The sequence below is a fragment of the Antennarius striatus genome, chromosome 12 (assembly GCF_040054535.1).
Source record: "Antennarius striatus isolate MH-2024 chromosome 12, ASM4005453v1, whole genome shotgun sequence".
In the NCBI taxonomy this organism is placed as follows: domain Eukaryota; kingdom Metazoa; phylum Chordata; class Actinopteri; order Lophiiformes; family Antennariidae; genus Antennarius; species Antennarius striatus.
Genome location: NC_090787.1, coordinates 6954481 through 6970782, shown reverse-complemented (window position 1 = coordinate 6970782; position 16302 = coordinate 6954481). Strand labels below are relative to the sequence as shown.

General features: G+C 38.2%; 1 protein-coding gene across 1 annotated transcript; it reads left to right on the top strand.

Annotated features, from left to right (window-relative positions):
- The first annotated feature begins 4827 nt into the window (after positions 1 to 4827).
- On the top strand, positions 4828 to 15383 carry LOC137604997 (alpha-1,6-mannosylglycoprotein 6-beta-N-acetylglucosaminyltransferase A-like). Its single transcript, XM_068329306.1, has 18 exons — positions 4828 to 4869; positions 5246 to 5394; positions 5617 to 5683; positions 8213 to 8274; positions 8981 to 9070; positions 9444 to 9509; positions 10107 to 10283; positions 11290 to 11459; positions 11621 to 11746; positions 12072 to 12205; positions 12379 to 12500; positions 12607 to 12750; positions 13099 to 13245; positions 13503 to 13616; positions 13694 to 13768; positions 13858 to 14015; positions 14289 to 14527; positions 15010 to 15383. The coding sequence occupies exons 2-17, from the start codon at positions 5305 to 5307 to the stop codon at positions 14488 to 14490; spliced, it is 1944 nt and encodes a 647-aa protein (XP_068185407.1). The 5' UTR covers positions 4828 to 4869; positions 5246 to 5304; the 3' UTR covers positions 14491 to 14527; positions 15010 to 15383.
- The last annotated feature ends 919 nt before the right edge of the window (positions 15384 to 16302 follow it).

The following is a 16302-nucleotide window of genomic DNA, read 5'->3' as shown; positions in this document are numbered from 1 at the left end:
ATCTTACTTTTATTGGGGCTGACGTGCTACTATAAATGGTGGGATGGGACCAAAAATACATGTAAGATTAATTAGTTCCCTATGAAGCCTCCAGACCCCTTAGGTCATCTGGCACAGGTTTACTGTGTGTTCCCAGAACCAGAACCAAACAAAGTGACGCAGCATTTAGTTATTATGCTCCTCACCTGTGGAACAAACTGCCTGACTACCTGAGATATGCCCAAACTGTCACTTCATTTAAATCATGGCTAAAAACATTTTTGTCCACTGCAGCATTTGCCTGAAGCAGTTCTTTAATCATCTGTACTACTCTAATCATTAGCTTCAGTTTAAATATTTTATTCTCCTGTTTAATTGCCTTTTTCCTTTTAAATGCTCTTTTATCGATATTTTATTGTCTTGTGCTAGTCCCCTCTTATCTTTTAAATGTTCTTGTATTTCGTTGCCTTTGTGAAGCACTTTGAATTGCCTGTCTATGAATTCTGATAAGCTTGCCTTGCCTTGCCACAGAGACCTGTGTGTAACAGCAAGAATGTTACTTAGCAAGCTATGATTTGAAAAATTTGTCAAAACTGGTCATCATCAATTCCACATTTGTTCCACATCCTGACAGAAGAAGTCACCTGAAAGCTGCACAGCTTGAATCAGATGAGTAGTTTGAAAAAAATAAATGGACGATTAGCTTCTGTTGCCAGTTAAATGCATGGGTCAATATTTACTCTAAAATGAAAGCATATCATTGATATGGCTTTTACTCTTCATTTTATTGTAATTTGTGAGATGATGTTTACTTTGGGATATTTGGCAATCACTTGCCTCAAAAAAAGATTAAACAGCACATGATTGAGTTTGGATTTCTATTCAGACACTTTTATTGAGTGACTGTTGTGCCGATCAAATAAAAGTTCTTGAATGGGAAAATTTCCATAACTAATTGTCTCGAGTAGGGAACATTAAAGCATAAACTATCTTTAAAAGACAACTAACTTGACACAAATGGTGCTGACTTGTGTCAGTTTTGTGAAAAAATAAAAACAGGTTGAGCGTGTTTTACCTGCTAATGATTTGGTAACATCCACCCAGCCACATTGAAGCTGTGTGGGCGCTGTCAGTGGAGAGGATTCAGATCGACAGTAATGAATCTTGTTGCGCCCGTAGAACCCGTTGTCTATCATCAAGACTTGACCTGAATGACACTGCAGAGTAGTGTGTCGACTTCCACATACAGTGAATCTTGCAGACTCTATAATGAATAGGAAAGCAATAAAAAATGGTGATTAATTATAGAATAATTCTGTCATGACTTCTGTCAACACTTCCTGCATTACAGTAATAAAATTTCAGAGCTTTCTCCTCTTCTCTGCGCTCCAAGATTTTCATTCCCTTCACCTTTGTTTCCTCAGTCACTATATATACTCTACTCAGCGTTCGGTTCCCTGCCAGATAGTTGGTTTTCATCTTACATTCAGGCATTCCTGTTTCTTGCCTGAATACCTTTACTGATTAGATTTCCTAATCAGTGCAAGGTAGTCAAACTGGACTGATTACTTGGTACTCTGAAGTCTGCTTTGCAGTAAATATGAACTTCGATTCTGCATCTGCCTACATTACTGTCATCTGCTAGTTTTATCAGGTGGGTGACAGATTCACCTCAAGGCTTTGAGGTAGATCACATACCATACTGACAAATGAAATTTAGTTTGACATTGCAGTTTGTTGTAGCTTTCCATTGGAAGCCTGAGTCTCTCAATATGTGTCCACAAGCTGCTCCCGGCTCTGGTCTGCTCACCCATCTGGAATAGGTGATGTGTGAACCATCCAACCAAGAGAGAGGACCTGAAAATGGAAAAGGCCACGTATAAGCAAATCAAGATATTTACTATATAAGTTGAAGTCTGTGACAGTAACATAACATTACCTGTGGAGACAACAGTGGGGCAACACATTAAATAACCTTATTTATTCTCAAGGATGATGCTGAGTGTGTTTCATTGTTATCACTGTAATCAGGACAGTTGTCACTGCTGTCCTCATCTGAACATTACTATGTCAGACAGAGTTATTAAATACTTGATAAGGTAATGACTTGTTACCAGATCTCCACATCAGTTTCAAACTCCACAAGCAAAAACTCACTTAGCATTTCAGCTGCGCCTGAGTACCTTTTTTCTATTGAGGCATAAAAAAACCCCCACAGAACCAGCTGGTTTGCTGTAAAATAGGTTATAATGGGCCTAGTGGAATTAGTCTGTTGGATTTTGATCTGCTCTCACATGACACAACTTTTCAAAGTTTACGTCCTCATCTGAGTCTATATAGTTGATTCAAATGAGAACTATAGAGACCAATGAGCATCTGCATCAGCGAAGCTTCTGTAGATTATGATAAAATAAACATTACCTTCATCAGTTGGTGTACTTAGAAGGTAGGTTGAACTGGAGGATGCTGCCCCAACCCATATGTCCTTATTGGGGTCCAAGTGTTTTTGAAGGAAATATTGAGTTTCTCCATCTTTGATAAATACAAGGTGTCCTTCACGTTTCCCACACCAAGCCTGGGCACTGACGAAAGTTTGCTGGTGACTCACAAACTCATACAAGGAGCCTCTAAAGAATCTATGGATTCCTGGGCCAAAAGAAAGAACCTTGCTCTTGTCTTCACCAAATGACAAAAAACTGAGTGTCATCAGAAGGAGGTAGAAATATGTCTGGCCCATTGTTTCAGCTCTCACCTCAAAAAAACAAAGTTTCTCTTATTTGAGTGAATATCTTTGCATCGTTAATGCAGTGAAAACAGATAAACTGTTGTCTGCTCTCGTTCTCAACACCCTGTTGAACATCCTCCATGTAAATGAGTGCAGGATGAGCCTCTCTTGCAGACACTGGTCTTAGTTCAGTTGAATAGTGTTTACTTTAGAAAAAAGCTTTCTGCCAACTGCAAAGTGCATTGCCTTTGTGCACATAGAGCAATGGGCAACACAAAAGAAACCTGAGATGACAGCATCAAACAGATGGCAGAGGAGCTTGATGTCCCGTAATTCACCCATAAACCGTACCAATTCATTAAGAGGGTTTAGAGTTTCATACCTTGAAGCGGGTATCAGGATTAAGATTTATTTCTCGGTTGTACCTTTGTGTGATGTTGCTTTGTTGTGGCAGTAAACTGCATCAACCTCATACAACCACAGTCACTAAGCTTTGTGAAAGGGTTTTAGTTCCCATGGGGGAACACTTGATGTACTTTTCCTGACAACGTTCAAAAAATGTTTGTGTCGCCTTTTCAGGCACTGTTAGTAACAAGTGAGTGACTATTTACTGATTCAGGTGCATAGGAGTTCTAGGACATTTCCACAATAGCTGGTTATAGTCAAACCCTCCCACAGGGAGGGGGTACAAAAAGTTACCTTGATGATCAGTGTGAACAATCCCCACACTGATCTCCTTGCCAACTCTTTCCTTTTGTCCTTTTTTAGTAAAACCTGTTCTATATTATTATCATATTTTATTACTGACCATTCACTTTAACCAAATTAAAGTTTTGGGTAGAGATTGACAAAAAGCCGACTAGCAGCGAGTTTAATGTGGCTTGTATGGAAAGCCTGTTCACTTGTATTGTAACTGAAAACTCATCTCAGGTAATCAAATAAAGAGGAAGTTATAATCTGACTGCAAATATATCAATCATGTCAGAGTGTTTGTGTGTGTGTGTGTGTGTGTGTGTGTGTGTGTGTGTGTGTGTGTGTGTGTGTGTGTGTGTGTGCCTGTGTCTGTGTGTGTGTGTGTGTGTGTGTGTGTGTGTGTGTGTGTGTGTGTGTGTGTGTGTGTGTGTGTGTGTGTGTGTGTGTGTGTGTGTGTGTGTGTGTGTGTGTGTGGTAAAACTTTGATTACATGGTAATAACCTGATAATGCCGCTGTGCTACAATGAATGAGAAAAATTTACTGAGACACTGATTTCAGTGTTATGACTTCTTTTACAACTGTCTGTGTTTTGTAACAAATTAAGTGTGTATTCAAAAGTCTTCCAGGTTTGAACTATTCAACATCATTGATTTGCATGTTTGTTGTGAATGTTTGTCATCATTTCATTAAGTCTGCAGTACTACATTTTTTCTATGTGCATTTCTGATAACTCAATATTATTGTCTTAAAGCACATTTTCAGTGACATACCTCTACATTTAAAATAAGAATTTCCATGTATTCTCTATAGAACATATTTGAGTGATAATTTCTATAATTAGCTATTTTACATCATTCTTGCCAAGATGGATGCAATTCTTTACTCGTACCTTATTGTCACACTAACATATGGGGCCGCATTGTTTTATATTCTAATCTAGCCAGTTGTGTTATCCCAGGCCGGGAGCACATTATCTGACCTGTAACACCTTCACCTGCCATTTACAAGTGTGACAATGAGGAATCCAACCTCATATTAAGGGTGTTATTAACTATGCTTAGTTTAATACTGACTGTATGAAATGCACATTCACTTGTTTTTAACTGATCACTTTTGTACAGTGTTTAACTGAAAAGGAAGTTGTCTATGTAGGTTCTCAGTATCCAAGTCATGGTTATCCAAAGCTGTTTAATGTGATTGAAAAGATATGTTAACTATGTGGGTGTGTGCATTAGGGGGTAGTTTGTCTCTGATGTGGCTCGGCATCTGGCTCTGATTACAATTGCCTCATAATAAAGAAATGAATGGAGTGAATGGAATGGAATGGGGACTAGTGAACCAATTGTGCAAAGACGCGTCACATAATTACCAGCACCAAATGAACACAACAACCCACATATCTGATTAAATGAATTTCCCTGTACAGAATGAGAAATTGTCAAGTCCTTTACGTGTGCCTGCTATTAGACTGGTAAGTCTTCGAGTTTTTACTGTTCTTCACTATTGATTACATGGTAATAACCTTTTTATTGTGCTACAATAAATGAGAAAGATACTGAGAGACTGATTAAAGTGTTATGACTTCCATTACAACTTTATGTGTTTTATACGAAATGAAAGGTGTAGTCAAAACTCTTCCAGGTTTGACCTAGTCAACATCATTGCTTTGGATGTTTGTTGTGAATGTGGTAACCATTTAATCAAACCTGCAGTATGACATTATTTATTCTATTTCTCCTTGCAAACACAGATGCATTTCTTTACCCGTACCTTATTGTCACACTAGCATGGGGGGCAGAATTGTTTATATTATAATCTAATGGAAATTACCTCATTTTCCTTCCAAGTGGACATTCAGTAAGTGCCACCCAGCACCTGACTGTAGTTCCTAGCTGATCCCATTTGAATGATGAAGAATAACAGGCAGCTGAAGATTTTATACTCCTTACTGACCATCTCTTTCGCCTGGTGTTTGATTTTGTCCTGCATCATCCTGGTCTGTATCATCACTCATTTACCTTACTTATTCATGAACTGATCATTAGCTGCTTATCGGTAGTATGATAAATCAATTGTCACTGATGTAATCGAATAACCAAAAAACCATTAAATTTAAAATATACCATATTCATGCTGTTGTGTCTGCTTTTTACAAACAAAACCTTAAAGACAGTCTTCTTTTTTTTGATGCGCAACTTTTTGTTTTGTCTTGTTTAAGTTTAAAACTGAATTGGTGTCCATGGATGTGATGCGACTCAACAATGTAGCGTCGATGAGGAAAACAGGTGCCGCCACCATGTCTTTTACATCTCTAAGATTTAATTATTCCTATCTTGCTTTCTCAATCTTATCTTTGCTTTAAATCGTTTTTCACCTCCTCTTTTGTTTCCAAGACTTTCTGAACATCATTTTCAGATTAGTCAGTGCACAAAACACACTTAGGTGTTACATCTTCAGTGAAATAGTATAAAATTATAAATAAATACTATTGTCTTAAACACATTTTCATTGGCATAGCTCTTCTTTTAAAATAAAAAATTCCTTGTACTATGTATAGAACAGATTTGAGTGACAGTTTGTAAAATATGCCAAACTGTCTTTGTCAGTCAGTCCACCTTCAGGGTAAGAAAGGAGAAGTGGCGGCTCTCCAGGGACAAAATTGAGGCTGAGAAAGAAAGAAAGAAAGAAAGAAAGAAAGAAGGAAAGAAAGAAAGATTTCTTTGGGGGGGGTTTGAAAAAACACTTTAATCACATTCAAACATTTTACAATTTTCCATTAGATGAAAGAACTAAAGTGCTTCAAAAACACTAAAAACCATAAAGGTGGCTGACTTTCTATGGGGCTACGTTGTCGCGGCAACCTACTGTATGCTGAACACCTAACCTGCTCCAGAGCAGGATAAGTTCAGGTAAGAGCTCAGTGGGTGTAACAGCCCCACCTACTGACCAATCAGTTCTCTTGGAAAATGGGCTGTCCGATTTATGAGAACACGTGGATCTTGGTAAGCAGCTTGTGCGAAGAGCGCTCAGGCACGAGAGAATATTTAGAGATTGCTGTAATCCCTTCGAATTGCCTGAACAATCACTTCACGAAAGGTACAGGTTTTGGGGAGAGGGGTTACATTACATCTGTCAGCTGCTGGAGCCTTACATCAGTAATGTAACGCACTGCAACCACGTGCTGTGGTTCCACTGAGGTTCTTTGCCACAGCTAATATATTTCTTAGTGATGTTCGTAATTATTATGATGTCCTTAAATCCCTCGTTGGATGGGTTACAAGCGAGCCACAGATAAAATGCCATTAATCAATTACTTGTTTAAGTAAATCATGGATTGATTCATTCATTCATAGGTACTTTTATGTATTCTGTTGGCGATGCCGAAAACCTCGGGAAGAACCCAGTATGTAGAGCTGTTCATAAAGTCACAGGGGCTACAATCACATGCCATAACGACAAATGTCGTACACACATACATTTATAGAACACACAAATGTTACTGTAGTCAGATATACAAGGGCAGTCATAGTGGGGAAGTAATATTATAATGGAACTAACTTCCGCATTGACACAGTCGGCAATTTTGTGCCAGCGATCCTTGCACCGTTTGGCAGCTGCAACTGTATTGCTTTTTGCCTGGATTATTGATTTGTATTGCTCGTATTTATTAATTATTGTTTGCTCATCCGTTGTGAAATATGCGGCTCGGGCCGGTTTGTTGCATGTTTGCGATTGGTCGCATGCAGCAAACTCCGCCCTTTTTATGTGAGCGCGCACAGATCTAGAGTGGACAAGCCTGAATTGAATTATTGAGTTGATAGCCGGCTTTATGGTACCGAAAATCCGGAGGGCGGATGTCTCGGTAAGTGAAGCGAGATAAGCAAGAGGAAGCCCGGCTAGGTTCATCAAGCTTTATGGTACAGGCCTCAGGTGCACATGATCAGAACATCATTATCTGGCATTATGAAGGAGCCTTGCCCTATTTCAACTTCAGACATTTATTTTGGTGTACCCTGATTGTTGAAGTGAGATCCATGTTGAAGCACCATGGTGAGATCCAAAGAGCATGAAGGCCAGACTAAAGTTTGCCAGAGACCATAACTTCTAGAATAATGTTCTTTGGACAAATGAGTCTAGACTTGAATTATTTGGACACCAGAGTAGAAGAAAATGTTGGCATGAATCAAATACAGCAATCCAAAAAAAGAATCTCATACCAACTATGAGTCATGGTTTGGGATGCTTTGTTGCATTAGGACATGGCCAAGCTCACCATATAGAATCCACAATGAAAGCCCAGATCTTAACCCCATTGAGATGCTGTAGGATGATTTGAAACAGGCTGTACATGCAACAAACCCTTCAAACATATCACAGAATTTCTTAATAAAGAGCTGATTATTTAATGGAGTGTCATAATTGTTTCACATGACTGTATCCCTACCAATCCAATAATGAATCCTTGTAGGAAATAAACTTAATATGTAATTTGGGGGCTTCAGGGCCAATCATAAAACTGTTAATAAAAATATAAATTTCCTACTTTGGGATCAATCAATCAATCAATCAATCAATCAATCAATCAATCAATCTATCTATCTATCTATCTATCTATCTATCTATCTATCTATCTATCTATCTATCTATCTATCTATCTATCTATCTATCTATCTATCTATCTATCTATCTATCTATCTATCATTTTGGATCTTTAACAAGTTGCTACTGACTTCTACCAAAGTTTCCTACAATGTTAAATCTAGTTGAAGCTACAGGTTTTGTTGCTACATGTCTCTTATATGTTTAAAACAAAGATGGTGAAGACTGCACATTGCCACCAACGGAAGGATACCCACACTGTGATATGAAAATTGAGGTACTTGCAATCCATTTTTCTATTGTTGTCCTAATGATAACATCCATGAGAGTTGGCGAGTTATTTTTATTTTAATAATAAAATCACAATAAATAATAAGTTATTGAGATTGTATTATGCAGCCCACAATTTATGTGATTTTATTGTATACTGGTCTTTAATAAGCATTTTAAACCTATTTTTGTATTTGTTTTTTTGCTGGGGATTGTACAACAACAGAAATGCTGTCATACAATATAGCAGTTAAGAACCTCAGATGATGGAAAGATGATATTAGTCATGAATGGAATACAGTGTTGTGTCACTACATATTTTTTGGCAACCAGCTAATTATATTTTTGGGTTCACAACAAAAAACTAGACAAGCAAGTGAATATGTCCATGTATTATTTATTAGGTATAACCAGCCTCTGCCCATAGTCAGCTGGTAAACCGTGAACAAGATTTGGACAGCGACAGCGCTACCCACTGCGTCAATGTGCCACGTTTTTCTAACATGTCGCTAAATTTTAAAGCTAAATTCTTTCTTTTCCTCATTTTCTTTTTTATCTATTTGTGTCAAAGTTCAAGCATAAGCAGGCGTAAATATTCCACCTGTTTGTGCACTGAACTTACTGAGGTGCATGCAAGTTTCATTATTTCGGATGGAAAACACTGACTGTAATATTTTTTTATTTATTATTTTGTTTTCGTTTTGGCTCTCCAGCTACTGAAGGCAAATTGGAGATCTGATCCATGCTACAAACGTCATGGTGTGAATGGCTCTATGTGCTCCATCCTTATCTATCTCAGTGAGGTACAAAAGCTGTCCTATCACATCAACATTAAAATCTGGATGCAAATTCACAATGAAATCTGAACAGCATTCTATCGTATTAGTATCCTGGTGTAAAGTGCAATACAATCAAGGAAAACACTGTAAACTTAATTGTAAAAAGCAGAACATAGTGGTAATATGAATGAAAGGGAACTGACATTCTAAGAAAACATACTGGATATTCAAATGCAGTTTACATACTGTTACTGACAAACCAATGCCCAGCGTATCTGGTGTATTCTCAAGGCTTTAACAGAATATGCAAATTACTTTGCATCACAGACAGTGTGGAAATGTTTTAGTTCTTGTTCAGGTTTAACAGCCCCTCTTTCCATGTCTATGTTTTGTTAAGATAGAGTCCTGGTGTCCTGTTCTTCCAGGAAGAAATATCCTCCCTGCTGCAGCACAAAACACAAAGGTAGTGTAAGACCGATGAATACAAAACAAGCATATTTTATGTGGGGTCTCAGTCATCCAGGTCAAGGTAAATAGAACAAAAAAAGGTTGGTTGAGCAAATTTAAGCTTACATCCAGGAGGTTTCTTCAGTTCTAATTGACTGGTAGAGAAATACTCATACCCGATACTTATACAGAAAAAACAAAACCACTTGTAGCTCAAATATTTTTTTACCCACTGAAAATAACAAGTAATTTTAATGCATTCCAGCCTTGTAAAAAAAGCTTTCAAACCCCCTAAATTGCGAATATATATATTTTTATCAAACAATAGATATGCATACAAAAATATGGACCGAGCAATGACGTGTATCTCAAAAAAATTTGTCAAGCCACTCGTATGTCAAGGTATGACAGTTTGAACAAACAAACGTACCCAAACCAAGACAATGAGTCTTGTTAGGAGTCATTGCCATTTGTAAAGGAGTTCTTGTCCCACCCTTGTGAGTTGGTTTGCTTCAGTTTCCTGGGATGGAGGCCAATGCTGGGTGTTGGTGGCTGATAGATATTTAGGTTTGCCACTACTCTGAAAGATGCCTTGTGCTTTGTTTGTTTTCAGATGGGGGCAGGGCATGCAGTGATACGAGACAGTCTGAAAGGTCTATATCCCGCCATGGAAGGAAGAATTGAGTTTAAATGGATTCATCAAAGAATTAGCAGTATGGAAGATATTTGGGTCGAGGCTGGACGATCTTTTTCAGCCAAATACAATCTCACAGAGAGGACAGCTAAACATGTAATAAGACTCCCCTTGTTGTTTTTGTACTGCAACAATGATTGACACTCCAGGAAATTCAACCATCCTCAGTCACTGTTGTATGTCAGTGGGATTTTTTTCTAACACTCACCACAAACATGCAGTGTTTGTGGGTGTGAAAAAAAAGGAAACTTGTTTTTCAAAACCACAAACAGAAGAGTTTGTGGGTGTTTCTTGTAGACAAGAAACCTGTTTTTCACACCCACATAGTAAAAAACAAGTTTCCTTTTTATTAGAATTGATTCATTGTTGGAGTGAATAGAAAACTTTTTCGTGCCTGTGTGTGTGTGTGTGTGTGTGTGTGTGTGTGTGTGTGTGTGTGTGTGTGTGTGTGTGTGTGTGTTTGAGGTGGCATACTTCCTATTTGCTGGTGCTGGTTACTGGTGCTTTGGCCTTTTTGGACCTCATCTCATTTGTACTGCTTTTGGGTCCGAACCATGTCTGTTACAGCAGCAAAAAAAAAGAGGGGCTGTTTTTCCCCCCTCATGACTGGGGCACCAGAAGAGTGCAGGAACTTTTAAACTGGATAAAATTCCACTTTTGCACACTAGTATTCTACAAAATGTAAACTGATACGCAAAGTAAATTTAAGTATAATTGATGTTTTAATTGCTTTCAAACTGCATTATGGTATCATTCAATCACATTTTTACGTCTTTGTGGTTTAATTTGAAAAGATAAAGTTAAAGTGCAAAGTTATCACATTTAAAGGTGTTATTCATAATACAGCCACGACATTTGATTCAATAACTTATGTAGCATTCACAGCTTTAACTTTAATTGATGCAAAGAGAAAATAAGTTTCATCAGTGGGAATTTCTCTAATTGTTTCTTACGGTCTGAGGTTGAACGTAACAACCTGTTAATTTCTAGTTACTACAGTCATACTGAGAGATAAACAGTTAATGTAGACAATTTTTTAATCCAGAAAAGAATATCCTCTGAAATGAAAACACTATACTGTAAGTATATTTTCACCCACAAGATTTTGGTGCATCCCGGATTTATTACAAGAGAAGCAAATACTCATATGGCGGAGAATGCCTTCACGGGGGGCCCTCTTGGTGAACTTGTCCAGTGGAGTGACCTCATTTCCACCCTTCACATCCTGGGTCACCATGTTCACCTCTCAGCCTCCTTACCTGAATTCAAGAAGTAGGTATACACACAGCAGGGGCCTTTATGTTGTGGGCATTCTATGAATCACAGACCAAGTGCTTTAGACAGTTTAACATTTTTACTGTATTAGTTTCACCTGTTCATAAATTCCCACTCTGTTCCTGTGCACCCATGATTCTGTTTATCTCTCTGTCCAGATTTGTCAGGACAAACACCAGCGTGTGTCCATCTCAGCCTTCAGTGGAGTTGAGCCTGATATATACAGACATTATTGGCCTTCGACAGATCGAAGTATTACTAAGTGACAGTTGGATGAGATATCAGTGAGTCTCTTGGGTCCCTATTATATGATGTCAACATACTTGTCAGTTGTGTAAGAGTGATTTTATGTGCACAGGTGTTACTACTGCCAGGGAGCGAGGAGCGTTGCACATCTTAAATCATATTTTTTTTTGAGTACACCTTTAAAGCAAAAGATAGATAATTTAGTCAAAACTCAGTACTGGGCATTCAGACGACAGTTTACCATTTTATCATTTAGGGAGATCTCATGATATATGAAATGTCTTAATGAAGTGTGAATATGCATTATTGTCATTATACCTGAGTTACCGTGACTGTACCTGTGTACCTTTGTGTGTCAACTAGGTGTATGATGCGTGTGCTGGACAGTTTTGGCACAGAGGCTGACTTCAATCATGCAGCTTGGGTCAAAAGGCACGACCTTTACAGTCCATATGGCAGCCTGAACATTCTCCTAAAGCAGTTCTACACCATGTTCCGTGTGTTTGCTATTCTTTACCTTTACCAACAACTAATCTTGGAGTATACTGTCTTTGTAGATCTTCACTAAATTGTCTGAATTTATCGAAGAAAAGACGGAAACAATTTCTAATCCAAGCCTTACTTTTCTACCCCATATCTTATTTAATGAGTATTGTCTTATTGGTAACAGCTCACACACCTGACAACACATTCCTGGGATTTACTGTGCAGTCTCTCGTGGGGTCGCAGCTCAGGTCCACCAGTAGAGCCCAACAGGCACTTGTATATGGAAAAAGTGCCACATTTTGGAAGGTAACAATTAGATTATTGAGAAAAAAAAACAAGGTTTAATATCATACATGTATGGCTTGTCTGCTTGCTTGCAGTTTACTTGGTTTCTTCTGTCATTGTAATGTAGGATAAAGAGGCTGTGCTGGACGTCATCCATAAGTACCTGGACATTCATGGGACTGTTGACAAAAGTGCTCCCATTCCCAGCTATGTGAAAAACCATGGTATCATCAAGGGCTCTGAGGTACATAGCCTGTTGAGGCAGAGCAAGGTGAGCATCTGATATATTGATTGATTCACACCATGTCCCTTCATTTCAATGATCTACGCTACTTTCTAATTTTTGATGTCACTTTATTACAAAAAATAAAAAATACTGATCTTTTTCATTTTCTATGTAAGGTCTGGGGATTAAAAATATACTTTACTAGGTCACTTATTAAATCTGTGCTTCTAATGCTTTGTAACACTTGGGTGTGCTGTGACGATGCTGATGTCAGTATCATCATCCAGGTGTTGGCTGGCATCTTGTGGTGACAGCAAAGAAGTGCATGTGGTTATTGCTGCATCTTCATGTGTGTTTCATTAGATTTCTTTTTTCATCTGTGGCCTGTTGCAGGTGTTTGTAGGACTGTCATTTCCATATGAGGGCCCTGCCCCTTTGGAAGCATTAGCCAATGGCTGTGCTTTCCTGAACCCCAGGTTGCACCCTCCACAGAGTCGGCTGAACTCGAAGTTTTTCAGTGAAAAGCCTACATTCAGAGAGGTCAGAGGTCAAAGTGTTAACATCGAATCAAGTGCAGCACAAATTTTAAATAGACATAACTTGAATATTTCCATTTGATCCTACTTTATACTAGAACTCAGCATGTACTTAACTAATTTGTGCACCATTACTTTTGCCAGCTTCAATTAGTCCAGAGCCATTAGATATAATGCATGGCACAGGATATGTGATTGACTTCTTTTTACATTGTGGATTCATTCAAACAAGTTAATCAAACTGAAAAATCAATTCTTCAGTTGATGTCCCAGCATCCTTATGCCGAGTCCATAGGAGAGCCCTATGTATGGACGGTAGATATGCACAACTTAACAGATGTGGAGAGAGCTCTTACTGCTATCTTAAATCAGACTGTAAGTACTATCTATCTGTCTATCACCAGACTGATTATTTCATATATAGAATCATAGTTTTTGCACTTGCCCTTCAGATTGAGCCCTACATCCCCTATGAGTTTACCTGTGAAGGGATGCTCCAAAGAGTCAACATCCTAATCGAAAAACAGGTGAGAAAAGCTGGTTTAGGTTCTGGGAAAAGGATAGAAATGTTATGAGAAAAATGCTCTTTCTTCTCATTTTGTTCTTGTTGCTTCAGGACTTCTGCTACAATATGGGGGGCTGGCCTCCACTGAGCGCACTTCAGGTTGTGAAGGCAGAGATCAACACATCCTGTAAACAGGCTTGTCAGAATAAGGGGCTCATCTGCGAACCTGCCTTCTTCCCACATCTTAACAATGCCAGACAGTTTGCCAGGTAAGGCCACGCTTTGAATCCGGTCATAAATCGTATTGTACCTTATTCCATGTCTTTCTGTGTGTGGGATGTTGGGTTTCACATATGAAACTGCAATAATTGAGTATTTACAATTTGGCAAACACCACATTCACAGTCATTTTTATATAAGAATCGTGAACATTGTTTTCAAATTAAAAGTTATTATGGAGTAAATATAAGGTCTCTTTCTGGAGATATTTCAGTTCATTATCTTCTGTGCTTTGTGTTAATGTTTGTATGTTTGTTTTTCAGTTATGGTGTAACATGTGAAACATCAGAGCTTTCAAACCTCTACTTGGTGCCTCCAGCCTACAACAAAAAAAATAATCACTGCCTCTTCCAGTCGGATGCTCTGCTCTTCAGCTGCGTGAGATCTCATGAGTCCTTCACTCGTATTTGCCCCTGCAGAGATTTCATTAAGGACCAAATAGCCTTATGCAAAGCATGTTTATGAGAGAGAAGTGAGGACAAATGGTACTACACACAAAAAGGTAGAGTAACAGATGTATAAGGGCTATTATGACAGTGTTATGCAGCACCAGTTGGACTTGAGAAAGTGTCATATTGATCTCAAAAGCATATGATATCACTGATACAGGATAAAACATTATTAATAAAAGCCTTTGACAAGGAGACATCATACTTCTTTTTCGCAAATAAATGTTACAGCATCTTTAATACCAATGATATCTATGGTATTCTATACCACTGTAAAAAGTAAAGCAGAAGCAGAGAGACATTCTCTCCTCCAGGCTCCTTTTTTTCTTCATGATAGACTCTTTTTATCTAAGTACACCGTACTGTCCTCAGCAGGTCAGTAATGTAACAAGGCACAACATTTCCTTATTTCTTGAAAGACTTACAGTAATACCTTGACAAACAAGCAACTCAACATACAGGTTTTTTGAGATACGAGCAGTTGCTTGGTCCATTGGTTCAAACATTCTCACTGGAAAATATTTCTTATCAACAGGCCCAACAAAGATAAACTTGAAACTGCTGTGAATTCCTCTTACTTCAAACCACACACCGCCATGATGAATCAAATGATGACTCCGATAGTGGAATCCAAAACCCAGACTTCAGGATGGTTCTTCAAGATTTCTGCACTGGAAAGAATGGAAAATCCCAAAAAAAAGCACAACCAGACAGTTAAACCCTGGAAAAAGACAGACATGAAGAAAATAGCATGACTGTTTGTTTGTGCAATCAGTTTATTTCAGCTGACTCAACTTACATGTGTTTTACTGAGCCTCAGTCCATATCACGTGTCATGACAGAATGTATGTAGATATGTATGCAGATCCTTCTGCTCGCGGCCATCAGGTTATACAACCAGCAATCCTCCCAGCAGACCACTCAGAGAACATCAAATTCGAAAGCAGGATGATGACCAATGTAATCAGCAACCTGTAGTTTGTAGCCTGTAGTGATAATGTAAATTGTAAATTATAAATAGTTGATAATATAATAAATGTTAATATGTTTATCAAATGTGAATATGTATGTTTCATATGCTACATATGTAAATACTGGTGCCAGCAGGGTACTGGTCAGATGGAACGAATGCTTTGAGGAGTTGATGAATGTGGTGTTTGCCAAATTGTAAATACTCACTAATTTTAGTTTCATATGTGAAACCCAACATCCCACACACAGAAAGACATGGAACTAAGTTACAATACGATTTATGACCGGATTCAAAGCGTGGCCTTACCTGGCAAACTGTCTGGCATTGTTAAATGTGGGAAGAAGGCAGGTTCGCAGATTAGCCCCTTATTCTGACAAGCCTGTTTACAGGATGTGTTGATCTCTGCCTTCACAACCTGAAACGCGCTCAGTGGAGGCCAGCCCCCCATATTATAGCAGAAGTCCTGAAGCAACAACGAGAGCAAATTGAAAAAAACAACAACGCATTTTTCATTTTTCTTATGACATTTCTATCCTTTTCCAAGAACCTAAACCAATTTTTCTCACCTGTTTTTTGATTAGGATGTTGACTCTTTGGAGCATCCCATCACAGGTAAACTCATAGGGGATCTAGGGTTAAATCTGAAGGTTAAATGCAAGACTATATTTCTATACATGAAATAATCAGTCTGTTGATAGACAGATTGAGAGTACTTACAGTCTGATTTGAGATTTGAGATCTTGCACAATTTTAATCTAATCGAAGTTTATAAATAAATGAAATGGTGCACAAATTAGTGAAGTAAGCGCTGAGTTCTAGTATAAAGTAGTAGCAAATGGTCATGTCTCAGTATTT

What these genes read in the sequence shown, in the direction of transcription:
- LOC137604997 (XM_068329306.1), top strand. Translation starts at nt 5,305, where the DNA reads ATGATGAAGAATAACAGGCAGCTGAAGATTTTATACTCCTTACTGACC. An exon ending in AGCGTCGATGAGGAAAACAG is followed by an intron (nt 5,684 to 8,212) that starts GTGCCGCCACCA and finishes TTTAAAACAAAG; the next exon opens with ATGGTGAAGACTGCACATTG. An exon ending in AATGCCAGACAGTTTGCCAG is followed by an intron (nt 14,016 to 14,288) that starts GTAAGGCCACGC and finishes TTTGTTTTTCAG; the next exon opens with TTATGGTGTAACATGTGAAA.